The 26,804-nt window shown below is 39.9% G+C and overlaps 1 protein-coding gene across 2 annotated transcripts in view; it reads right to left on the bottom strand.

Annotated features, from left to right (window-relative positions):
- Window positions 1-14,365: 14,365 nt before the first annotated feature.
- Window positions 14,366-26,804, bottom strand: part of LOC134213122 (uncharacterized) — a 486,987-nt gene continuing 474,548 nt past the window's right edge. For both annotated transcript variants that reach the window (XM_062691744.1, XM_062691745.1), the window contains 3 exons: window positions 19,014-19,136; window positions 18,389-18,593; window positions 14,366-18,277 (listed from right to left, as the gene is read on the bottom strand). In XM_062691744.1, the coding sequence (XP_062547728.1) occupies window positions 18,117-18,277; window positions 18,389-18,593; window positions 19,014-19,136 (489 nt within the window). In that variant the 3' untranslated portion in view covers window positions 14,366-18,116. The remainder of the gene's footprint in view (window positions 18,278-18,388; window positions 18,594-19,013; window positions 19,137-26,804) is intronic.

The following is a 26,804-nucleotide window of genomic DNA, read 5'->3' as shown; positions in this document are numbered from 1 at the left end:
GGTCCTTCCCCGAAGCCTTATTGTTTTTCGGCTCTTCAACAGCTATTCTAACCTAATATAGTGTAGGTAACTACACAGCTTGTCCATCGTCGCTAATATTTATTCTGTTCACCGATGCACCGTCACTTCCTCTATTCAACAAAGTCTCGAAGTGCTGCTTCCACCTGGCAGCCACTTCGGTTTTATCTGTCAGCAAATTCCTTTGTTGGTCGTTGCACATGACGGTAGATGGCGCTGTCTTTCTTCGCACGCCATTGACAGACTCATTAAACCTCCGCATATCGTTCTGCTCCATTTTTTCCTGCGCCTCACTAATAACTTGTTCTTCGTACTCTTTCTTCTACCTGCGGTGGGACCCTTTTTTTGGCTGCTCTTGCTTCCTTGTACCGATCTCTATTCGATCGGGTACCCGACACCAACATTCGACTTCTGTCACTCTCTGACACTCCACATCGAACCAACCCGTCCTGGGTCGCCTCTGTGCAGTGCCTACCACTTCTCATGCTGTTGTGCTCACCGCTCCATGGATCGACTCCCATAGATCGTTGATGTTATCGCTATCGTTGATTGTTGGTGTGCTTTCGGATATTCTTTCGTGCAAAGTAGGTGCTACTGATGGCCATCCCTCTGGCAGCAGCGAAGTTTACTAGCCGTAGGCCGTTGTCATTGGTAGCGGAGTGAAGGCTCTCCCTACCGATTATGGGACGGAAAAAGTCCTCTCTACCGACCTGAGCGTTAGCGTCTCCGATAACAATTTTCACGTCATGCTTTGAGCACTCTCCATAGGCTTTATCAAGACATTCATAAAACGTGTCCTTCACGTAACGTCGTCGGATTTATCGTTTGTCGGTGCGTAAACGTTGATTAGGCTGTAATTGAAGAATTTGCCCCGTATCCTCAACACACAGATTCGTTCGCTAATGGGTTTCCACCGCATCACTCGCTTCATCTGCTTGCCCATCACTACGAAACCAACTCCATGCTCTGCTTTTCTGCCGCCGCTGTGATAGATGTTATACTTGCATGCAGTGGTGGTCGTGGGTTCCACGGCTTGGAATTCACGTTTTTCGGATCTGGGCCATCAGACTTCTTGAATAGCGACCACGTTCACTCCAACCTTCTCCTCACTCGGCTAGGTTCATTTAGGGTCCTGACATTCCAGGTTCCGAGTTTCCAATCATAGCCCTTATTTCGTTGCCGGGTCGGTTGCCAAAAATAACGTTCTCTTTTTCTTCTATCTCCATTTTTCGTGGTATTTGAGAGGCTCCAGTAAGCTATCTTACCGGGGTCGCGTTACTTACATCGCGCTGATGGGCCTGCCACCTTCAATTACAGCCTAATCAACGTTTACGCACCGACAACAGATAAATCCGACGACGTGAAGGACATGTTTTATAAATGTCTTGATAAAGCCTATGGAGAGTGCCCAAAGCATGACGTGAAAATTGTCATCGGAGTCGCTAACGCTCAGGTCGGTAGAGAGGACTTTTTCCGTCCCATAATCGGTAAGTAGAGCCTTCACTCCGCTACCAATGACAAAGGCCTACTGCTAGTAAATTTTGCTGCTGCCAGAGGGATGGCCATCAGTAGCACCTACTTTGCACGAAAGAACATCCGAGGTGAGTATCGCCAGAAGCTCGACGAACGGATAAGTGCAATCAACGTTAGCGACAACATCAACGATTTATGGGAGTCGGGCCGGGCCATGGAGCAGTGAGCACTACAGCACGAGAAGTGGTAGGCACTGCACAGAGACAACCCAGGACGGGTTGGTTCGATGTGGAGTGTCAGAGAGTGGTAAACGAGAAGAACGTTGCCAGAAGGCGGTTATTGGTGTCGGGTACTAGATCGAATAGAGATCAGTACAAGGAAGCAAGAGCAGCCGAAAAACGAACCCACCACAGAAAGAAGACAGAATACGAAGAACAAGTGATTAGCAAGGCGCAGGAAAAAATGGAACAGAACGATATGCGGAGGTTTAATGAGTCTGTCAATGGCGTATGGAGAAAGACAGCGCCATCTCTCGTCATGTGCAACGACCAACAAGGGAGTTTACTGACAGATAAAACCGAAGTGGCTGCCAGGTGGAAGCAACACTTCGAGAATTTGTTGAATAGTGGAAGTGACGGTGCATCGGTGAACAGAATAAATATTAGTGACGATGGACAAGCTGTGGAGTCGCCTACACTAGATGAGGTTTAAAAAGCTGTTAAAGAGCTGAAAAACAATAAGGCTGCGGGGAAGGACCAGCTCCCGGTTGATCTTTTAAAACATGGCAGTGACCAGCTTTATGAAGTTCTGCCCCATATTATATCGAAAATATGAGAAGGCGAAGAAATGCCAAATGGTTGGACGGCCTCCTTTGCCCTCTCTTTAGGAAATGGCACAGACTGGAGTGTGCCAATCACCGGGGAATAACCCTCCTTAATTCGGCGTACAAAATTATGTCCCGTATTCTGTTCAAAAGATTGAGACCGCTTGAAGAGTCCTTCGTCGGCGAATACCAAGCAGGTTTTCGTGCGGGCCGATCAACTACGGATCAAATGTTTACCCTGAGACAAATCCTTGATAAATTCCGGGAGAACAACTTGCAGACACATCATCTGTTTATTGATTTCGAGGCGGCGTACGATTCAGTTAAACGGAATGAGTTATGGCAAATTATGCTAGAACATGGTTATCCGGCGAAACTGATACGGCTGATTCGTATAACGTTGGACGTATCGAAATCGAGTGTAAGGGTTGCGGATGAAATATCGACGTAAATTTTTACCTTAGATGAATTAAAGCAGGGTGATGCACTCTCGAATCTACTGTTCAATATAGCGCTCGAGGGAGCGATTAGGAGAGCATATGGAGCATATGCTCCTGGGATTTGCGGACGATATCGATATTATCGGGATCGACCGCCGCGCCGTGGAAGAGGCTTTTGTGCCTTTTAAGAGGGTGACAGCGAGGATTGGACTCACGATCAATACCAGCAAAACGAAGAACATGGTCGTTGGCAATTAACGTTGGTTCATTAGTGGTGGTGGTAGCGAAATGTTGCTGGATGGTGTAAAATTTGAAGTGGTGGAAGAATTTGTGTATCTTGGAACATTAGTGACGTGCGATAATGATGTTACCCGCGAGGTGCAAATGCGTATTGCAGCTACAAATAGGGCTTATTACGGACTTCGTAACCGGCGTCGCAAGTCCCGTAGTCTGCAAACCGAAAACAAAACTCGCGCTGTATACTACTCTGATTCTTTCGGTGGCTTTATACGGCCATGAAACATGGACGTTAAAGGAGGCTGATCGGAGAGCTTTCGGAGTGTTTGAGCGTAAGGTGCTGCGGACAATACTCATCGGTAAACAGCAGAACGGTATCTGGCGGCGTCGCATGAATCACGAACTGTACCAGATGTATAAAGGGTTGGATATTATTAAGCTTGTACAACACGGCAGACTACGGTGGACTGGTCACGTTGTTCGTATGCCGAAAGAACGTCAAGCGAAGATAATATTTAGTGGAGAACCCGGAAGAGGCCGCAGGCTTCGTGGACGGCCGCGTACACGATGGCTTTTTGCAGTTGAAGAGGACCTGAGGGCGCTCAATGTTCAGGGCGACTGGAAGCGATTGGCCCAGGATCGAGTTCAGTGGAGAAGGATACTCCATTCGGCGTAGGTTCATCGAACAGCTGTAGCCCATCAAGTATCAAGTATATCAAATGAATTGTCATTTCATTAAATAAATTGTCATTGGAAATCCTGAAATGGATAGATTCTGTAGCACCATCAACAAAAGAAACATTTGTTCGATTCACTGATTCAAGTTTTATGAGAGTTAAATTTGAGAACTGGTCGATTGTTGTAATTTTTGGCTGAAAGGATGTACAGCTCCTTTTGGTAGCTATCGCTCATCAGCTAATTTCAGAAAAATCATAAATTAATCATTTATACACATGCACATTTATTAAAAAAACTTATGTTTTTGGCTCTGTTGAAGTTTAGTACTGAGAGGAACTGAAATCCGTACCACATCGAAGTCCGTCCACCGTATGAGATATCAACAAATTACAGACGTTTAAAGGTGAATGATTAATCAATAATTTATCTTATCCTGTTCATATGCTTGACAGTAAGATTGCTTGCCTTTGAAATTTATAAAGTAGGCTTTGAAATTAAAATAACAAAAATCTCAAACATATCGTCACCTGCAAACAGAGAGTTTCATGCGCCATTTTTTTGCGTGTTGACCATGATTGTCCAAAAGTGCCTGTGTTTGAATTGCAATTTACAATGAATAAAGTAATCTCAGCACCCAGCGGAATATAAATCAAATGGATCATTTCCCAAGGTGTGTATTCAACTATTTAAAGTGGTAGTTTAGTCAATTGGTGTGCTTTAATTTAAATATCAAATAGAGGTCATGTAGGACCTGTATCAACGACGAACGTTTCATTTGCATTTGATTCATATTTTCTAGGGACTTTAACATATAATTGTCCATTTGTATGGGGAAGGGCTGTTTGGCCGATTACCGTTCGGCCGAATGCCATTTGGCCGAAGGCCATTAGACCGAAATTTGTTTATCCGATTATACTATTTGGCCGAACAGACCATTAGACCGGAAGTCATTTGACGTTCCACTTGACACTCCTCAGTTCTCACTTCTCACTGTGTACGCTTTTGTGCTTATATGCTCCTGAACAGTTTCCAAAATGCCTACCTATCGTTTTGATAATTTGTTAGTGTGTACGACGCTTTAACGGTGTATCTACTCGCACTTTCCCATTTTCAAACCACTTAAATACGCTACACTCGATCAGACGCCAGAACACCAGAATATCATAAAATATGTCACACAAAGTGACATATTTTATGATATTCTGCATGTACTGCTGTTTTTCATTCTGCACTTGAGTCTTCTAAAATAAGTCTTGATTATAAACCACCTTTAAATGGAACTGGCTTTCGCCCCGCTTTTTTTCATTTTCAATGGCAACTTAAAGCACTTGAGGGTAGTGCGAAGTGGATAGTGAGACGTCTCACTACTCACTTCACGCTTCTCACTTTTTACAGTGAGAAGTGTGAAATGAGGAATGACACTGTGATAAATGAGAAGTGAGAAGTGAATAATGGGCCTCACTTCTCACTTCGCACTACTCACTTTTCATACCACAATGAGAATGGTAAATAAGTAGTGACTTTCCACACCTCATTTCTCACTTTTCAAATGATCTATTCGGTCTAATATCCTGCTCGGCCAAATGACATGTTCGGCCAAATAACATGTCCGGTCGAATGACCTATTCAGCCAAATGATCTGTTCGGCAAAATAACCTATTCGGCCAAAAATCCTGTTCGACCAAATGACCCATTCGGGTTTCGGCCAAACGACCCTTCCCCCCGATTAAGTTAAATCTCAATCTCAAAAAATCTCAATCATATCGATAATATCCACATTTTAAAAAATGGTGATTTTTCGTGACCGCAAAACTCATAAGGCAAGACGCCTTTAGCAAAGAAAGTAAAGTACAAGATAGTCCACTCTTGGAAATCCCATACGAGTCATTTACGAACCATTTTTTCTGATAGTCGCGCTAACTGGTGAGCAAAAGTCGAACCATTTCAATAAAAACGATCAAGGTAACATTGATTTTTCATTGGTTATCAAAAGTCACAACTCCAGGTCAAAACATAGGTAACAAACCGATACCATCATGTAATGCTTGTCATCTGTTCATTTCAGGTGACGATACACGTCCATTGCTGCATCCAGTGCATCCACATTTTTAATTTATTAAATTACTTAGTAGGTATCCTCTGGAAGAAGGTACGTTTTGTGAGCGAAAATTTTATGCAGTTTGTCTGACGATTCGTTAACCGGCAGCTTCCACTGAGTTCCAGCATTTCTCCGGAGACGAGCCAGCCTAGGGCTGAAAGTCTCCTTAATAAAGACAAAAAAAAAAAAGTTCCAGCATTACAACCCTACTACAGGAGACACCACCAGAAGCTATTCAAACTCGAACCCATACGACAGTCAAATCTACGCTATTTGGTTCCGACTTTCCATTCCATAGCAGATGATGCCCAACGCGATTTCGCAGTAGTTAAAGGCATCTGGCAAGTTATGTTCGCTATTCAATCCTGTGGACGATTTAAGCGACGTTTCCGGTGAATGGTCCTCTTTTCTAAGACGGTATTGATCAACAAGTATTTAAAATCTGCTATCTGCCATTGGACTACTGCGGAAGAGCTATCGCGTCAAAGCAAATTTCCAAAGCCTTTTCTAAAACCGAATTCCGGTCGTCCGGTGCAGTCGGGGGATCATAATGCATGCTGCTTCGAACGCAATAATAACTTTCCTCTCTACGATATGTGTTTCATCCAATAAATGTTTAAAATTAATTGTGTTCTGATAGTCAACTTGAGTTAATGAATTATGTTTTTGTCCTTATTGTCCACTTTAAATCGGAAAATTTGTGCCTTACTCTTTTATCTGTTACTGTACCATCGCACAGCTACATTTTTTACCTTAGCAGAATACTTTCATCATATTTAAAAGATTTAAAAACATGGGGGACTGTCGCTGGAGAAATAGGTGAAAGTTTTGAACTTTTATCTGAGTCAAACAATATTCAAATTGCTATGGGAAGAAAGGGATCTCAGATGTGTAATAAGTGTCAAACTATACAATGATGCGCAGCGTTGAGTGAAAACAAAGCATTGACGCGCGTCTACGCGTTTACTGCGACGAGTACAAAATAGTTTGACCGCCATCCGTTGTAGCGCTTCAACAGCGTGTTCGCCTGTTTTACGCAAGAGTGGACTATATTGTTAATATATAATATTTGCCTTTAGCTAAGGGAACAACGCACTACGCGTCGGCAATTCAGTATTTTTGTATGGATAGTGCGTGGAGACGCGTTGTACATTATAGGTTAGTCCCACTAGGGCGTTTTGCCTCGCCGAAATGTTAGATGTTTCATCAAAATGTAGAACACAAATATTGGTCTAGTTTCGTTTTGGTAATTATGAGAGAATACCCAAAAAGCACTTTGCTTCGGCTAGACGTTTTGGGGCCTCTTCCTCTATAGACGCATTATGTTGTCTGTATTTTATAGAGAAATAAAACATATACCGGAGTGCTTAATAATATAGATTTGGGTTCCATAAAACCACATCACTGCGAGCTGGACATAACCGGAATCTCTTCAACTATGATTTTGCATTGTATAACAAAGTTTATCTCGGTAAACTGAGACTTTTATTTCGTGAGACCAAGCTAGATCAATCTTTACATTGGCAGCAAACATTTGAAAAATATTTAGGTCGGCTCAAGAGTTCAATAGGGACCAATTAATTCCTAATGCACCGTTTATCCAGTGCAATGTTCGGAACGCTTACTTGTATGGTCAATGAACCGTTGGAATGATTGCGATGCAATTATGCACTCATTACCTCATTACCCGCCCACAATCCTGCCAACCAGTATTCGCACTCCACCAGTACTGCTGGCAATGCCTGTGCAAATAACCCGATAGCGGGATTAATCAATCAACGAACACCACCAATCGATCTATTATGCGTAAATACCGCAAACTTACCTCCGCTCTGGAATCTATCAACACGCATTTAACTGGTTCCAGCCGATTTTTGTTGACGATATAGAACCAAAGTGCGAACCATCAGTAATTTGGAATTAGTTGCTCGGTTTTCTGCTCTGTCATTATTTCCCACCCGATGAAAGGGATTTGTGAACCAATTAGCGCAGGAAATAACGAACCCAAACAAATAGGTTTATGAAGTAATGGAATGTGATATCTATTGCAAAACAAACACACACTCATATAATGCATCATACATTGTCGTTAAGGTGTATTTGCATTTGAAATTACATCCTGTCGTTACTATTCATCAATTAATTAAACTATGCTGGGTTTATCTTCCTTCAGCGTTTCAGTATTTGGTTGTTGTTCTTGATTTTGATGTTCTCATCATCGTAGTCATCTTTGCTTTGTTTTATCATCCATATTTTCTTTTATTATATTTAATCTTGTTGCATCATCATATCACACATAAATTCATTGAATTTCATCTTACTGCGAAACAGAGGGGGGCGTCTGCCGACTGCTTCTAGTGAGCGAACATGACGACCGACTTTCATAACGCAATTTATTCGCTCGCTCGTAACTTTTCCCATTGCTCCCTCGTTTTACGAACAATGTCTGTTATCCGCTTGTCATCGTCGTCGTCGTTACCGTCGTCATAACCACTACAATATTTCAACTTTACTTCTGGCATCTTATTACTACTTACTTAATATGTACAATAAACTTTGTTTTATTTACTGTGTTTTTACTTCTTCCATTAGATTTATTTTATCTAGAGTACTGCTTCAAACCGAACTTCACTTGTAGCGTTCATTTTTTTAAGTAACGTGGACGTTCCCTCTTTACGTCCCAGGCTGCATCGAGGTTCATTAGGGTGGGGAAAATCATTTTTGAACATTGAGTTGGCGTATTGGTTAATTATTATGAGATCGAATTAAAACACAATAGTTCGTAAATTGAAATCAAATATAATTTTGAATTTTGTGAACATGTGAAATGTTTTTTTAGAATCTTTTGCAATCTATGAATCAGCTGATGCCAAGGCGAATTAATTAGTAAGGAAATCTTGCAAATCGGTCCGTCCGCTCGTAATATATTGCCTCAGAGGAATAATAAACTCAATTTTGTATAAAGAGATTAAAGGTTTAAATATGTGTTTTGAAATAAATTATAAATTATAATCCTTTCCTTATTGTAACTAATGTTTAGGTTCAAAAGGGTGATCTTATTTTGGATGATTCCAATTTTGACATTTTTTTGTTATCTGATAAAATTAGCAGCGCAAATATAGTCTGTTCTATCTGCTTCAAATAGTAAAAGGGAATTAAATGGATTGCATATATATAAAAAAAATCGCCATTTGCACAACTACGCCCAATTGAGAAATATTCATTACACTACCGAAAATATGGGAATTTGACACATGATCACACATGGCCACATGAATTGTGAAATAAAATAAAATGAAACCATGCTTTAGCAGCGATCGATTGGTTCATCGCCGTTCATTTGACCAAGTCAAAGGAACATAAACCCACGGCCAGAGATGTGGCCGAAGGCATCATAACGTCGACAACTCTCATTACTTGGACTAATTTCTTTCTCCTCAACTCGATAATTGAGCTTTCTTGCCTGAGCTTACTCTCGTGTAATTCTCATGCAGAATCTAAGTTCCAACACGATTTAGAAAACTTTAAAAGATTGAATTAGTTGAAAATGTTGATAAATACAATGGGCCCACTGCAATATTTCTCGAATAAGCATATTTCACTCATTTTATTGATAATAGAGTCAGGAAAATATTGTAGCATGTATTGACACTGCTGATAGAAAAAGAAATGCTTGAATGTGACATCCTGTATTGGACAGGCTTACTGCCAGGTGTTCAATGGATGCGTATTCTAGAAATAAACGCTTAATCCAGAAAATCTTCCGCGGTCTAATAAAATCCCTATGGATTATCCCTTCATTACCATCGTCTTTATTCTTCACAAGGGCACCTAAAATTTATAAAGAAATATTTTCCTAGAATTTCATCACACCGCGCATCCATCTCGAGTGCACACTCAACTTGTCTTTCGTATTCCATTTATTTGTGTTTATAATTCGTTCCATTCATTTGCATTCTTTTGCATTTTCACTTCACGCCCCCAACACCCGCCAAATCAGCTTTTTTGTTGTTCCCGATTTCCACTCGATAGAATACAGCTCCCCGAACAGCAACAGTCAGCCAGAGTCACTCAATCAAACAGTCAGTCAGAAGAACTGGTCGTGTCAGTGCTCCCCTGAGTGAATCATGGGCAAAACGCTGCTGCTGTTTCGGAATGCCACCCCTTCTGCCAGGAATCCGCCTCTTTGTAGACTGCGAATTGGATTTAGCACCTGATTTGCATTTTATCTTCTCACAGCAAGGGTGTGGGAACAAACAATAGCATAATAGTCATCATCGCAACACCAATAAAGCAATACCTCGTACAACTGTTTCCAGAGAACGTAGGGCGCTCGGTTCGTTACGTTTGCACGGAGTGGAGCGGAATCGGAGGACGAGAAGAAGCCATTCGTCTTGTTCACAGTTGGTTTCGAGGACCGGGGATGGCACAGTGAAAGGATTCATTCTTCCTTTGAGAGGTATCTTAACGATAGCTGATTCTAGAGAGATTTGCATCCCGCCAGTCAGTGCATTGAATTGTTGTTGACTTGCAAGACGACAAGAGGTTTTATTCTAGTGAAGTAGTAATCTTTATGCTATGTCATCATCATCAATGCTGACATGGCAATTCGCGTGCCATCCGCACAATGCAATGCAAGCTGTGAGATGCCAAACGACCCGGCTGTTTAAAACTTAGAAGCTTACTCTGTGTAGGGTGACCATATGACATTTTTCCAAAGGAGGACAATTTACCCGAATCGTAGTGAAAAAGGAGGACATTTGGTTAAAAAGGAGGTCATAAAAAATCGATCGATTTTTCTTTGTTAATATGATTAAGAACATTATAATTTTTAGAGTTTTGCACATTGAAGTTTATTGGAAGAAGTTTTGTAAGCAAACAAGAGATCGTATGTCAATGCGAATGAGTGCACACAGTGGAGGCCATATACGTACACTTTGCATGAAGTCAAATTGAGACAAGTACCTATATCTCCTCCATCTCGTACACTTATTCGCCAGCGCATGCAACTTTGTTTTGGCTGGGAAATACGAAATCTTCTTCTACTTTATTAACATTACATCGCCAGATGGAATATTTCCAATTGTCATTATAGTCTATGGTAAGCACTTTTCAGTTATATACTGCAAGCACTTTATTTATAATGGTAAGATTTTAACTTCGAACTAATTTTAAAATCAACAGTGAAAACCCAGATTAATCCACGCATCCGGCGATGATGCCTTTCTCGTGCATCGTAAAATGTACTGAAAAAAATCATATAAGAAAGGTCAAAAAAGCACTTTAGGGGAATAGAACGCATATTTTCTATCATTTTGCATGTTTTTGCATTAATTACTATGCATTGCCACCATTCTAGAATTTTTTCCAAGGGGGGACCCTTGGGAAAAAAAACTATGATTTTCTAATTATTCCGAAATGCAATGTCCAATCGGGCCAATTTTCAATAGCAAACAATGGGACCGCATTACCCGTAGAATGCAAATTGTTGCGAGTAAATCGGGTAATGCTAAGTTCCAAAAAGTGTGTCTACAAAATTTGTAGACACACACACATACACACACACATACATACACATGGGTCTCCGGGCCTTCTATCAAAAGTTGTTTTTTTGGAGTAGTCCTATAGCCTTTTGGTACAACTTTGTTGTACGAGAAAGGCAAAAACATGAATACTGTTATGCTGGCATCTTTAGCGATATTCCACAGAATTTTAATAGACCAGTGGAGATTTTGTGTTTGAATGCCATTGAGAATCACAATTCAAGACATGTAAATGTGAACACCGTTTAACTGAATAACCAAGTTCTCAACTGAAGAAATTCAAAACTGTTCAGATTTAGACTAAAGAAATCGTTCAGATTAGTTCAGCTTTCTATTCCATTCTAGACATGGCATGGCGGCTGCTCTTTGCCTCGCATATTCAAGAAACATACCGTGCAATGCGCACCAAAGGCAATTCGATGGGTATTTACTTGTAGAAAAATTTGAGAAGCATTTGCATCTTCTGAAATCTTCGACACCTGTGTTACTGTAATTCACGCATTTAATTTTCGGTACATTTACATTGATTTTATTCGAAAAGATGAAGGAAAATATTTCATATTAGAAAGCAAAAAACGCGAAAATATGTACCCATTAATTTGCGAATGAATCTTTGTTGCAGTATTGTTTATTAAACTAGATTTTCTACATAAAACTGTTTTCAAAATATTCAAAAAGGAGGACATTTTAGCGCAAAAGGAGGACATCTGATTTTTAATGAAAAAGGAGGACATGTCCTCCTTTAAGATACCATATGGTCACCCTAACTCTGTGTAAGTATTGTTTGCTTCAAATTTATTAGTTTTTGGTATGTTTACAATTATTATCCTATAAAATGGAAGTAAATTCGTAATAAGATTTTAAACAACGGCTGAGTGAACGACATGGCTTTGGTTGTAGCACCGCTGTTTATGAAATGAATTAAATATATAAAAACCAAATATGGAGCAAAATGAGATCATATGTGAGCTACTTTCAATTGAGGGAGTCAAACGCAAAGGAATGTAAGGGACAACAAGTGGGAAGCAAAGTGTTTCAATATTTTTCACACTTACATCCCTCTGCTCTCTCAATTGATACTTCACATATCGATATAAGCCATTTTATAAACCGGGTAAAATGACAGGAGACCATGCTATTTCCCTATCAAAAAGACCGTGTGCCGCTGTTGATAATGATTGTTATTCTTTTACGTGAGTCACGTCGCGTCTACTCTGGCGGACACCTTAGCCTAATTCTGGAGTGGGGATCTTCAATCAAACCTGCATGAGGGTCTGTTCCCCATGTTAGGTGCGGCCCAAAAACAGCGTCTGACCCGTACCCGAGTAGACGAAAAAAGCTCAACAATATCAAATGTAGATAACATAGTAAAATGAAATATGAACATGATTGATATAAGAAATAAAAGATCAGACGACAATATCAATATTTTGCACTAAAATATCATTGAATCTATGGTAGAAGGTCGAAGGACAAAAGGTCGAATGGACAAAAGGTCGAAAGGACAAAAGGCCGAAAGGACAAAAGGTCGAAGGGACAAAAGGTTGAAATTACTAAATTGGTTAAAATTGAAAAGCCTTAGTATTGAGAACAATACAAAGCAATTGGCCAAATAGGGGTCAGATTGGGCCATGTTTTCAACAACAGAATCTCTTAATAGTGGAATTTATGTATCTGGGCCCAAGGAAATTGTAGTATAAGGTACCTTTTTAAGCAATTTAGATAGCCGACCTACAGACTGTTCGTGAGAACGATGGCCCAATCTTGACTTGAACCCACAACCTCTTATTTCTACACAAAACTCTACCACCAATATGCAATATGCATATGCACAATCATGATTATAAACCGTTCGGGACGCGCGTGGTCCTGGAACACTCATGCAGGCTCGTTCATGCTGTGTACCATGAGAGAGATTTTTTCGTTAATGTTGTACGAAATCCAACGTCACGCGTGTTTGAATGTAAATTAAAATGATTCGTACGGTTGAATCACCGAATAATATGCAATTTAAGCTGTTGTGTACACTTAAGGCCAGTCTTAGTGTACATGCTTCAGTGTTCATTTCTTATGAAAAAAAAATACCGACGTCACGTTGAATTAAAACCAATAACATCCTCATCTGATACATGATCTAATAAATGGAAAATGAATTTGACACATATTGCTACAAGAGACTATGACAATCTTCTGTATCTCCATGATCGACATCGGAATGTAATGTATAGGAATGCATAAGAAGTCGCGTCTATTAGCTGAGAAATAATTCATTATACGACATTGGATCAAAGATACCAAATCCAACGTCTTGAAAGGAGGCGTCTGAGCCTCTTAAAAGAAGGTTTCTGAGCCTATTGAAAGAAGGCGTCTGAGCTTCATGAAAGGAGGCGTCTGAGCCTCTTGAAAGGAGGCGTCTGAGCCTCTTGAAAGGAGGCGTCTGAGCCTCTTGAAAGGAGGCGTCCGAGCCTCTTGAAAGGAGGCGTCTGAGCCTCTTGAAAGGAGGCGTCTGAGGCCTCTTGAAAGGAGGCGTCTGAGCCTCTTGAAAGGATGCTTCTGAGCCTCTTGAAAGGAGGCGTCTGAGCCTCTTGAAAGGAGGCGTCTGAGCCTCTTGAAACGAGGCGCCTGAGCCTCTTGAAAGGAGGCGCCCTAGCCTCTTGAAAGGAAGCTCGAGGCCTCTTGAAAGGAGGCTTGAGCCTCTTGAAAGGAGGCTCTGAGCCTTTGAAAAGAGGCTTGAGGCCTCTTGAAAGGAGGCTCTGAGCCTCTTGAAAGGAGGCTTCTGAGCCTCTTGAAAGGAGGCTTCTGAGCCTCTTGAAAGGAGGCTTCGAGCCTCTTGAAAGGAGGCTTCTGAGCCTCTTGAAAGGAGGCTTCCATGCCTCTTGAAATGAGAGTTCTGAGCCTCTTGAAAGGAGGCTTCCGAGCCTCTTGAAAGGAGGCTCTGAGGCCTCTTGAATGGAGGCTTCCGAGCCTCTTGAAAGGAGGCTTCCGAGCCTCTTGAAAGGAGGCTTCCGAGCCTCTTGAAAGGAGGCTTCCGAACCTCTTGGAAGGGTGCTTCCGAACCTCTTGAAAGGGTGCTTCCGAACCTCTTGAAAGGAGGCTTCCGAGCCTCTTCAAATGAGGCTTCCGAGCTTCTTCAAATGAGGCTTCCGAGCTTCTTCAAATGAGGCTTCCAAATCTCATGAAAAGAGGCTTCCAAGCCTTTTGAAAGAAACCTTCCAAGCCTCTGGAAAGAAGTGTTTCCAAGTGTTTTCAAATGACGCCAAGCTTCTTCAAATGAGACATCTTGAAAAGAGGCCTTCCGAACCTCTTGGAAGGAGACTGTCGAGCCTCTTGAAATGAGGCCTGCGAGCCTCTTCAAATGAGGCTTCCGAACCTCTTGAAAAGAGGCTTCTGAGCCTTTTGAAAGAAGGCTTCCCAGCCTCTTTGAAGGAGGAATCCAAGCCTCTTGAAAAAATGCTTCCGAGCATTTTGAAAGGAAGTTTCCAATCCTCTTGAAAAGAAGCTTCCTAGCCTCTTCAAAGGAGGCTTCAGGTTTTTTTTTTAAAAAGAGGGTTCCGAGCCTCTTTAAAGGAGGTTTCTGATCATTTTGAATGGAGCCATTGGAGCCTCTTGAAAAGAGACTTCGAAGCCTTTTGGAACTTTCGAGCTGCATGATACTTTGAATGAGGCTTCTAAGCCTCTTGCAATGAAGCTACTGTGCTTTTCGAACAGGCCTCTATGTCTCTCAAATGGAGGCTTTCAAAACTTGAATTCCAATTTTTTGTTAAAAAGTATATTCTTAAAAAAATTTTCAATATTTTTACAATGAATATTTTTTTAATTGGTTTATTGGATGTTTTGTCCTTCTGATCTTTTGTCCCCCAGCCCTTCATACACTGTGCTGTTTAGGCTGGGCAGGATTTAAAAGTCTTTGATTTACTGATCTCCATGCGTATTATTTACAGTACAAAGTTTTAGAATCGAAAACTATATAATTATCAACACTGTAGAAATAAGTTTTCATTGGAATTGTAATACATCCGCCATTGCGTGTTCTTGTCCGAGGTACCCCATGAGGCCAGCGAAGATACATGTACCCCAGGTTGAGAGCCGCTGAGGTAGACGAACAGCAGCAACTCCACACCATAACCTTCTCCAACGAAAAGCTTAGCAAAACTGAAAACATACTTCATTCGTCTATCGCATTCCCATCTGGAATTCATTGCCAATGTTCGGTATGTAGCTAATGTAGCTATTCTAGGAAGCAGGGAGGAGCTCTGACAATAGTCATCTTCTTATCACAAAAAGCCACAGTAGCGACGAGTTGTATTGTCTTCATTGCTACTCGACGCATCGTCAATGACGCGCACGACGTTAGCTTTCGTCGTCCAACCAAATCGTCATGGCGACATCGAATAACGAAGACTTCCTCCAATTTTTCTTCGGTTTCCAGTTAGCCTTTGCAAAGGCGTAGGATTGCCAACCCGGAGACGACGAGTTCGATTCTCGGATCGGTCCAGGATATTTCCGGGTGGGAAACCTTCTTGACTCCCTGGGCATAATGTATTCATTGTACTTGCCACACGCATGCATTGGCGGGCATAGAAAGCTTTCAATCAATAACTGTGTAAATACTAATAGAATACTTTAGTGTTGAACTTAATTTTAAAATTAAAAAAACACTTTAATAAAGAATAAAAAAAAAAATAGAATACTTAGTTGAAAATCAGGCCAAGTTACAGCTGAAATATAGAGCCAAAAAGAAGAAGAAGTTATTCGCGTGACACACATTGACATGTGCTGAGCGGATGCGATATCGCCGCTAAGTTTCAGTGATAGTCGATAGACTATTTGCAAAACGATAAACGTTATTGATTCATCTTCTTCTTATTGGCACATCATATCCCCACACTGGGACAGAGCCGCCTCGCAGCTTAGTGTTCATTAAGCACTTCCACAGTTATTAACTGCGAGGTTTCTAAGCCAAGTTACCATTTTTGCATTCGTATATCATGAGGCTAACACAATGATACTTTTATGCCCAGGGAAGTCGAGACAATTTCCAATCCGAAAACTGCCTAGACCGGCACCGGGAATCGAACCCAGCCACCCTCAGCATGGTCTTGCTTTGTAGCCGCGCGTCTTACCGCCCGGCTAAGGAGGGCCCTTGTTATTGATTCACATATGAAGAAAATAACAAATGACATATCTCTAATACTTCTAGATATCAAAAGATGTTTTACGCTACACAACAATTTTGAAACAGTTGTTGCTTAAAATTTTATATTAAACATTGAAACAAACTTCATAAATAAAGCAAACTGTGAAAATGATGAAATGATGATGAAAAAATATTTAGAATACCATGAAGTATTTTGTTACAAATACCGCAACGCCCGAAACATCGTAAAATTGTTCTAGCCATTCTTATTATTTTGCATCAAATATCTCCCCGACTTTAATAATTCAATGAGGCCCGCTCTAATTTATTGTTTGTGTTGATCTGTGATTCGATTTCATTTTTTTCCTTTCTTCAATCTCCAACTGTCACTTTAATCCTCGAGTTCTGTCTGAAATTCCACTCACATAACACCGTAGTAGTTCCCACGCATTGCCCAAAAAACAAACCATTAATCAGCGTCGTCGCTATCATTAACACCTTCATCACGCGCGCTTTCATCCCGTGCAGCTGCTTATCTACCTCGCTGCCGCTGGCCCCTCCCTAATATTCGAACCTCGACTCGACAGCCATTCTTCCGATTCCAACAGGCGAAACATACAAGTGGGTTGGGTTATTTTCCGGTTCTGTTTTTCCCTTTACTGTTTCTTGTCTAGGGTATTCCAAATTGGAATAACGTGGTGCTCAATCTCATGTATATACAAGTTAATTTACAAAAAAAAAACGAATTGGGTAATATTTTTATCCATGTACTGTTAACATTTCCGATAAGATTAGATTATTCTATGTTTCTCAAATTTTTCTCTTTTGACATTTTAAACATCTCATAGTCACAATATTATGTATTGCACATTTCAACAAATATAGTACAAATCATCACGTTTACCAAACTATCCAGTAGAAAGCTTGTCGTTATTTTTAGAGGCCCCTAAAATAATTCTTCATATATTGTTTTCTATATGGAGACAGCTAAAAAACGTTTTTTTGTTTTCTCGGCCTAACTGCTCCAAAGATTTTTTTTTCAAAATTGTTCACATCAAAAACCACAATCCGAAAAATATGACCACGTGACTCCACGCTTTTCCAATATTTACACACACAGTTCAATGTTTTTCTTAGAAATACGGACACGAAACTACTGCCAATAAGTAATTGGGTAGTTTCAGAAGGTCATCGACATTTTTTTAGTTTCTTTTTTCTTGCAGTAGGTTACTATTTACACAATTGTAAGATGAAAGGTGAGGAAAAGAAGTATAGCACAAATTGCATTTATTTTAAAGGGCAGTTTTGTCAAACTTCGTAAAACACGTTCTGAAGTATTTGCTTGTGCTTGTCGCACTATACTCTGAAAACAAACAAAGTTTGGATTGAGTTTGAACACCACGGCCTTTCCAACATATATTTTCTTGCATGTGGCACCCTAATACTCACGCTTACTTACTTCCGACATACTCTGACTTGTAAGAGCAATAAAACTCAACCAAAAAGCGAGTAAGGAAAAAAATAACTTGGATGCTTTCTTCTCATCGACCATGTGTCTTCCCTCGAATTCGGCACCCAGCAAGGTCCAACACCCCGCCATAGGAAAAGAAAATCTAACACACAGCAGCAAGTTAAACCCGAAATCACATCACTAATGCACGTCACGGAATCATGTTATGGAAATCGTGCCGAACTTGAGCAAATGGTGAAAAACTATTAGCAGCACTGTTGCCTCGGTCAGCATCGCCACCAGGAACCGGGATGAGCTGATTGATGGCCCCGATCTTGTCGCCGAGGGCACGCTGCCGGACGTCGAGGATGACATGTCCCCTGGGGAGAGATCAGAACAAACGATATGGCAAAGCCGAAATGATTAATTGACTCAATTTTCGTTGCTCGGTTCGATGCGTGCTTTTTCGAAGGAATGGCTGGAATACTTACCCTGTAAGTGCGTCATGTAGTCCTTTCGGTCCACTTCGTTGTCTAGCGAAAACTGATCGTAGGGGATGTTATGGATCTGGTTGACGCCATTGCCGTTGCCGTTGGACGAGGATGAGGCCGCCGAAATGACGTGGGGTCGTTCCTCGTAGATGGTCTTCTCCGTGGATTGGAGGTAGATGTCGTGGATCCGGGCCGTGCAGCGAATCTGTTGATTGAAGGGGTGAAAGAATTGATTTAAATTATTTTAGGATAATTTATTAAGAATTTTAATAAAGAATTAAAAAATTATTGGGATCAGATATATGTTTGGATTCAATTGTCATTCATTTGAATTTTTTTTTTGTAAATTTATGTACAATTTTTAAAACTTTAGATCAAATACAGATTACTTAGAGTTTGTTTGTAATTGAACCACGTTTGATTGTTTAATTAGCAAATCTGAAATAAATTGCTAAAAGCATCGAACATATATTCACTTCATTTCGTGTTCTCTTGAATTCCTGATTTTCTCTTTTCGATAAGCAAATTTGTCTACTCTCGGCATCTTGGCAACAAACACACAACATATGTTGAACATATGTATGATAAATAACTCTAATCGTAGCACGCAAACACCAATGCTTACCTTTAGCTTACCGAGCTGGAAGTGATGATTGCTCACAACAAAATGCAGCCCAATGGCTGAAGTTTCCAGGTCGGAGTTGCGGTCTCTAAACGGCTTATGGTTGCGAATATGTGAGGGATTAACCTGTAAGAAGATTAGGATTTATTTCAATGTTGCCTTCTGTTGCATGTTGGAATTGTTTAGAAGTAGATTCGAACGGGAATATGATAAATGCTTCCAACTTTGAATAGAATCCTAATGGGGGTACTCTTTTTTACTAAGCGATAAGTTTTACGAAACAATAATTTATTTGAGTGCATTCATTTTGCTATAGAGAGTAACAGAAAAAAAGGTTATAATTGTGTCAACAATTTATTCTGAGATTATCCCATTGTGCGAGAAATATGAATGTGCTTCGGATTAGATCTGAGGCGGGAAATTGTTCCACTGTAGCAGGATGTGTTCGGTCTCAATGAGTCATGGCTGGAGGCAAACAAAGCTTGGACCGGATTTCGATACACGGTTGTTTCCCGTGTTTGCTTTTTGCGTGCAACTTCCTTTTCCATCCGGAACAGCCGCCGGATCCCGTTCGATAGGTGTGAAGGTGCCGCGCTCTCACTTAGGTTATGGTTGCTGTCGCCATTAAGAAAATCGAGGATTAGGGATATGATTTGTGGGTCACTTTTAGTCGGTAGACTTTTCGGGTTTTCGGAGAAGGAAGAAGTGACTCGAATGGGGAAATGGCAGAAAGGTGAGGTGAAAGAAATATTACGGTCGCCGTTAGTTCGGGTGTGACACACGAGTTGGAACTTTACGATGTTGACCGTATTTTATTAACTGGTTGGATGTGATTTTCCGAAATGGAAATGGAAACGTTGATCTTTGTAAGAAATCTGGATAGATTTTTCCAACATATTGAGGATATCTGCCATTTTATTTCCACGAAAGCACGTGGATTTCAAGTTGAATGTCGCAAATCTCATGACAAATGAAAATAGCTCTTGTGACCGTAACAACATGCCAAGTTATAAAACAATCTCCGAATAATATGGAATGATAAGCTTTTCTCCAATCATTCAGAATTGCGAGAAAAGCTGGAAACATTGAATTAAATTTCAACAGAAAACTTTCTCGGAGCGTGAGTGCGGCTGAAGTCTAGGTGCTTCTAAAGGTCGCTCATAAAGTTCTTCTCTGCATCATCATCTCATCATCACCGACCGCCGCCACAGGCTTCAATATTTAAGTTGGACTTTGTAATTACGCTTGCGGTTCAATGAACATTGTGAAAAGACGTCACTCTCCACTGCAAGCACATACCAGCGAAGCTTTGTTCGAGAACAAGAATTTGGTTTCCCGTTCCGCTCTGCTAGTATGTGCAGTGCTTTCTTTTGGTACCTACCTACTTTGGGAAATTCTCCTTCTCACGGGAAGCACTGAACTATGAAATAAGATTTCAGTTCGTTTCCGGAAATATTCATTGGGAACATTGTTTCCCGTCCGACAGTTGTGACGGTGATGAAGAAGTCGGATTTCTGTGCATTGTTCTACGTTCCAATGTTCTTACGGTCATATTGATAAGGAAAAAGAAGATTATATGAATTGTTTCCGAATTCGAAGCTTTTTGGCGGGCCAGATTGTCGAGAGGCATTACCTTTCTACCTTATATGCATTACACCTTAATCCCATACTCAGTATTTATAAGCCAAGTTATATGTATTTTTCACTGCATTGTAAAAATCACAAAGATGCTGCCCAATCGGATTCTGCACAAAGGTGACGTAGGATCAGGAACTTGTATGTATTGAATATTGTTTGTAATTGCAGTTTGTGTGTCTCTATTAACTTCATTGATATTTCAGTCTTTTCCTAATCTTAGCATCAACTGTCTTATAATTCTTATTAATCGAACCAATAAAGAACCAATGCATGCGTGATGATGCGCTTTTTCAATTATTAACATCAACAAATCGAAATCGATGAGTCGAAAAATCTCAGGGATTGTGTACAAAACAAGACCGCTCGACGAAAACTACGTAAAATACGATAGAGTCATGCTAAGCATTGTTTTACATTTTTGACATTCTAGCACCGAGAGCCCTGCAGAGCAGTTATGACTATGAGATTACCTTACAGGAGGCATTACAGTGCTGTGCCCTCGACGCCTCGTCAGTCATGACGCATTATAAAAACTTCCTTGACCTGCAACCCAAGTCATTTCACATTTGCCAATCCGGAGGTGCTTAGTAGTAAATCTATTGGTACGTGCAGCGGACTGAGGACAGCGACTTTTCTACTCAATTTCAACGACACCTCTCAGTATGTGAGAGACCCCTCTGTCCAACAGTAGGAGCCACCCAATACATACATCACGCTCACATCCTAGTGCAATAATCGATAATATCCTGAAAGTAAAACATTATCTATGATTGAAATAGTTACAATTCAATCATGCACTGTTCGAAACAATCTTCAAATATCATGCACATAATTGGAGCATGAGAAACTATAGACATATACATTTCATTGAACTTTTACATCGCTCATCATCTGTGTTGTTTTAAATTTACTGGTTCTTTTTTATACTATTTAAATGAAAAACGATCAACATGAGAAACGAACTCAGATCCGCAGAGTGATAGTCCTCTCTGCTTCAACTCTTGAAACTGTGTCCTCTGTGCAGTGTTGGGAAATGTACAGTAAAACACTGTGATTATGCGAATGTTTACATTTTATCCGGTCAAATTTCATGCACCGCACAAACCGAAACAGTTTTCCAAAAAAGGTACGCCTCATTGTGACATTTTTTGCCGATAAAACAAACTGTTTGTTTACTGCTGCGTGAGAGTCGAGCCGTCGGTGCGGTCAGCATTTGCATAAGATTTCTTGTTTCGGTTCGTGCGCAGCGCAAACAGAACAGAATCGGGTTTTATTGCATGTGGCGCAAAGCCTAGAAAGAATGCTAGCCGTTGGTACTAATTAATTAGTTCTAGTCTCTAAAACGAGCAAGGAGTAATGAAATAATCATTTACTACCAAAAACGGTCATACATCTTGAAATGAGCGTACAGAAACGTTAGTTGTGGGGAGAAAAAATAATAAAATCATGTGCTGACTGTCGTCTGCTTGGTCGTGGCTGCTGCTGCGGCTGCCGTGGTTTTGTTTTTATTTTACTGCGTGGCAGAATGAATGATAAAAAGAAATGTCAACCGTTCCCATCTGCCTCTGTGTCTCCATTTCTTGAAACGAACGACACCCACAGATTAACAAGTTCCGAGTTCTGGTAATCCAAGCATACAGTAACGAACCATCGTTATTGTGCTGGTTAGGTAATGTAAATTTACATGCTCTGATTGGCATTGTAAAGAGGAAATATTTGGCTTCACGAAATTCAAGTTTTCTCATCAATTTGAATGAATGCATGATGAAATACAGTAATAGAATGCAGCATCATGGATGCTGCTTTGGATTCATGTAGGAATATTCTTACTTTAGCATATACCGGTGGCTGAAAAAATGGTTTCCCTATGCATGATTGATGCAATTGTTGGTTTGTTTACATTTTATGTACCGGTATCGTCGCGAGCGTGGCCATCTTTTGTTTCGGTCAATATCACTTCATGTAAACTTAATGGTTTTTTAATTAATCTTCAGGGTGAATATAGTATTGTAAGCCTTAAAGCGGATGGTCATGGGTTCGATTCCCAGTCCCTCCACCCTCGTCAGTCGCTGAGAAAACGATGCGTAGACCATTACATTTACAGTCGTTGAGAAAACGATGCATGGTCTACATTTACATTCGTTTTATTGATTACATCACCAGTAAAAGTCATATTTGTTTGCTGTGTGGCTAATACCCGAAATGTAGATAATTACTAAAGCTTAGATCGCGATATGTAGTAGATGCGTGAACAGTATTCGATGGTTCTGAAGTTTTTTGCTGAGTCAGTAATATAATCTAATCTAATAGTTGTGTAGCCTGTACTTGAAAGCATCTTGGAAAATGACGGTTTTAGCATTCCGTCTTGAAATTGAAGGGAAAGGTCAATTGGAAAAGAAATCCAGCAGGTCAATGAGGAGCAAACGTCGACCTCATTTATGCGGAATAATCAATCCAAGGAAAATTTGTTTTATCTATTTGCAATAAATAGTTTTAGAAACCCTTGTTTTTTCCGGATTAGGCAGAAATGAATCCAATAAGCTCGTACGCTTTTATTTAAGGGTATGCGATAAGACACTTTTTCGTAACGAAACGAAACGAAACGAAATTTAAAATGTGTATGTTGATTCGAAGCGAAACGAAACGAATTAGATTTACTTTCGAGACTTCGAAACGATACGAAATCAAGGTCCATTAAATTCGAAATTTTACGGAACGAAACGAAATTTTGTTTCTTTTCCGCGGAATTTTTATTCAATTGATTTTACATTATGTACGCAATTCTGATTTATTTTTTTAAAGTCTAATAACTGCTTTGCGACCAATAGAGTTATAGTAACAGAAGAAGCAGTCTGAGATAAATCGCCGCGTTCCCGTTTATATACCATTATTGGCTATAAGGCAATACCCCAGCATTCGTTTCGTTAAAGGAATTCATTGTGCAGTGTGTGCTTCCGAATCTGACCAATTTTATATCAGTAAGTATATAAAAATATAGAAATTGTGGGATTTTTTAAAATTCTGATTCAAATTTTTTAAAAACCTTATTTCACGTAAGTATTGTGTGATTATGCTAAAGCATACTTTATATTGACTTATCAGCATTGTTTTATGGAGATCGAAGTATGTCGTGTTCGTCGATGGAAGTGTTTTTTTTTTCGACAGCAAAATTATCTGCCGTCAGAAAATTTTCTCGTTTACTATTTTGTAAATCTGAATAATGAGCACATTGAAGAAGATGAAACGATCAAGAAAGATTCCGAAACAAAGTATTTTTCCACCAGTCGATGCCCTTGAAACCTGTTGATGTCCTTGAAACATTGAGGCGCCGAATCTGCTCCATCTTTATTTCGTCTGGGAGAGGATTTTACAGCAGTCAACAACACAGGGGAACAAAATTTAACTTTTCGCGGGTCCTCAGAACCAATTGATGTGTCTTCAGTAGATTTTGGCTCGCTGAATCCGAATCTGTCCTCAGATATGCTCTAACACGTCCAAATTTTGAGATATAGCTAGATTAATACCGCTAATTTGAAGAAATTGGCATTTTTCGAAGGACTTTCATGAAGCATATAAACATAATTTTAGGTCAATCAATACCCGAAACGGTATAAGCACATCTGATCTAATGAATTTCCATCAGATTTGCACGTTACAATTGTTTTCTATTCGGTTTTCCTTGAATTTACGTTCAGTGAATTTAATTTAAAAACATTCCATGCAAGTCCGTTTCAAAAACTTGCATGCAAACGCCATCAGCACCAGTTCGAAGCCACCAAAAATTCAACAACATGCGGCCAGAGGAACTGGGATATGAAAATGTTGAATGAAGTATAGAGATACTAGTCAGTTTGTAAATTTACAATTCGGGACCAATTTGCGATTTGGGCGTAACTTATTTTGTAAACAAACATTGTTTCAAAGATTCCGAAGAATGCAAGTGCTTTTCTCCAAAACTAATTCCCTTACCTGATAGAGGAAAGCTCATTCTGTCGGATACATATCGTGGTTTTCCCGGGAAATGCTTGTTTTAGCAGGAATTTGCCTTCCAATGTTTGTTTACAAAATAAGTTACGCCCAAATCGCAAATCAGTCCCGACATATGTTTCATTCGACTTTTGATAAAATATACTTTTTTTTTCATTTTATGCTCAACATTTCTCCTAAAATGTTATTCTGCTCGATTTCTGGTTCTTTTTTTTCGATCGATCAACTTCCAATAACCACACGTAATCTGTTATCATGTTGCAATTGTATTGTGCTAGAATATAGTGCGAACATGATGATCCAGAAAGTTCCTTTCTTTTAATCAACAAGGAAACAGATCGGATTGCAATTTGAACAAATTCAAATCCTCTACTAGATCCCCTACCAGAGCATTCAAGCCACATTGACTAATAAAATACATTCCAGCACTCGGAAAATAAGTTGAAACTTAAACATTTTGTAACTTCATCGTAAATTTTCTCATTCATGCCGTTGTTTTGTTAAATTAGAGAAATATCAGAGTACAGAATTGGCGGATCATTCAACCATATGCTCGGGTAACTGTAACATGTTGAACAGCACACAAGTGGAGCAGAGCCCAAGTTTTTTTTTCTGGCGCATTACTTTGCGTCTTAGCACATAACAAAGCTTGATAAAACTAGTGAACTTTTTCCCGTTTCACTGTTATAAACTGACCATAGATAAAAGAAATTGCATTGGGATTATTGCAACATCCATGCAGCATTTTCAACGCGAATCAAATAAAAAGTCCCCCACGCACGAGTAGGTTGTTGACGTTTTCCGGTTGCTGTTGCGTAGCCGTCAACGTCGCTTCAGCTTGTATGCAATCATACACAAGAACGTTCGAATGCAGCTTATCGTTGATTGATTTTGCTAATTGATAGTTTTCCACCCCAATTTCTATCATAGGAATATTGGAATGATCATAAATAGCAGGAATAATCAAAACATATAGAACTGCTTATAGTTCTCGTACTTGCTTTAATCGAATGAACATAATAAAGGAGCTTCAATTGACAGTAAATACACCATATCACTTGAGCAATTATTGAAAATTTATCGCGCCAGAGGAAATACAATATCATATTTACATTCAATAGAACTTACTTCAATAAAAACATATTATTTTTTTTGCTTGGACAAACTATTATATTGAATTATTTTCACTTTCCTCTCAAACCCGTTCACAGATAATTATCAGGCTTGTATACAAGTTTTCGAAAAAGGCTTGCACAAAACATATTTTTAAATAACTTTCTCTTACTAAATTGGTGGTTAAATCACACTTATTATGTTTAACTTGTTCAAAATGCACCACATTTCGAAAGATTACATGTTTGTGATCCATTCTGGACCTTGATTGACTAGTAATTCTTTCTATGGGGTTAACGATGGCTTTTCTAAAATGCTCAAAATCATTGATTTTACTACATTTATTGAGGACATTTATTGAGGTATAATCTCGACGTGTTAGAGCAAATCTGAAGTCAGATTCGGATTCAGCGAGAAAAAATCTACTAGGGACACATTATTTGGTGTTAGGGACAAAATCTTGTTGAGCTGTGTAATCTATTATACTTGGATTCAATCAATCAAATCATTTGTTGAAAGGTAGACCAGGACTCTCTAGCAGCAGGGAGCAAGGAACGAAGTCCATCGAGGTTCAACAGTAAAATATACTCAGGTTTCGTTGGAGTTCGCACTGGATAAGTAAAGGTTAATGACTATAGCCGCCGGAGGTAAGTTGGAAAGTAGATTTGCTTTCAGGGAATGTCTGAAGATTTAGGCGAGAACAGGAAGTTCTAAAAAGTGTTTTACTTTACCCTTCCATACATTTGAAATGGGTAAGTATTCCGTAGCAACGCCTTTACTAGTGATCTCTTACATTTGTGTTTCCGTTCCCACGAACGCTTCGTAATTTTGCATTTTTGCTTCTAGAGGTTTCAGTTCATTGAAAACCAAGTGGCACATTGTGTTAAAGTATAACCCAGGGGATGCCGAGGGAAGAAGGATCGTTGCTGGAATGTCCGCAGGGAGAGTTGTGACCCTTCGAGGATTGCTTGTTCGGGCCATGTTCAAGGAATCGATTATTCTGCCAGCACTGCTGAACTAAAGAACTTAAAAAAGCAAGGAATGTTTTGCTTACAA

Source organism: Armigeres subalbatus, chromosome 2 (genome assembly GCF_024139115.2).
Source record: "Armigeres subalbatus isolate Guangzhou_Male chromosome 2, GZ_Asu_2, whole genome shotgun sequence".
Taxonomy (NCBI): Eukaryota; Metazoa; Arthropoda; class Insecta; order Diptera; family Culicidae; genus Armigeres; species Armigeres subalbatus.
This window is presented reverse-complemented; position numbering and strand designations above follow the sequence as displayed.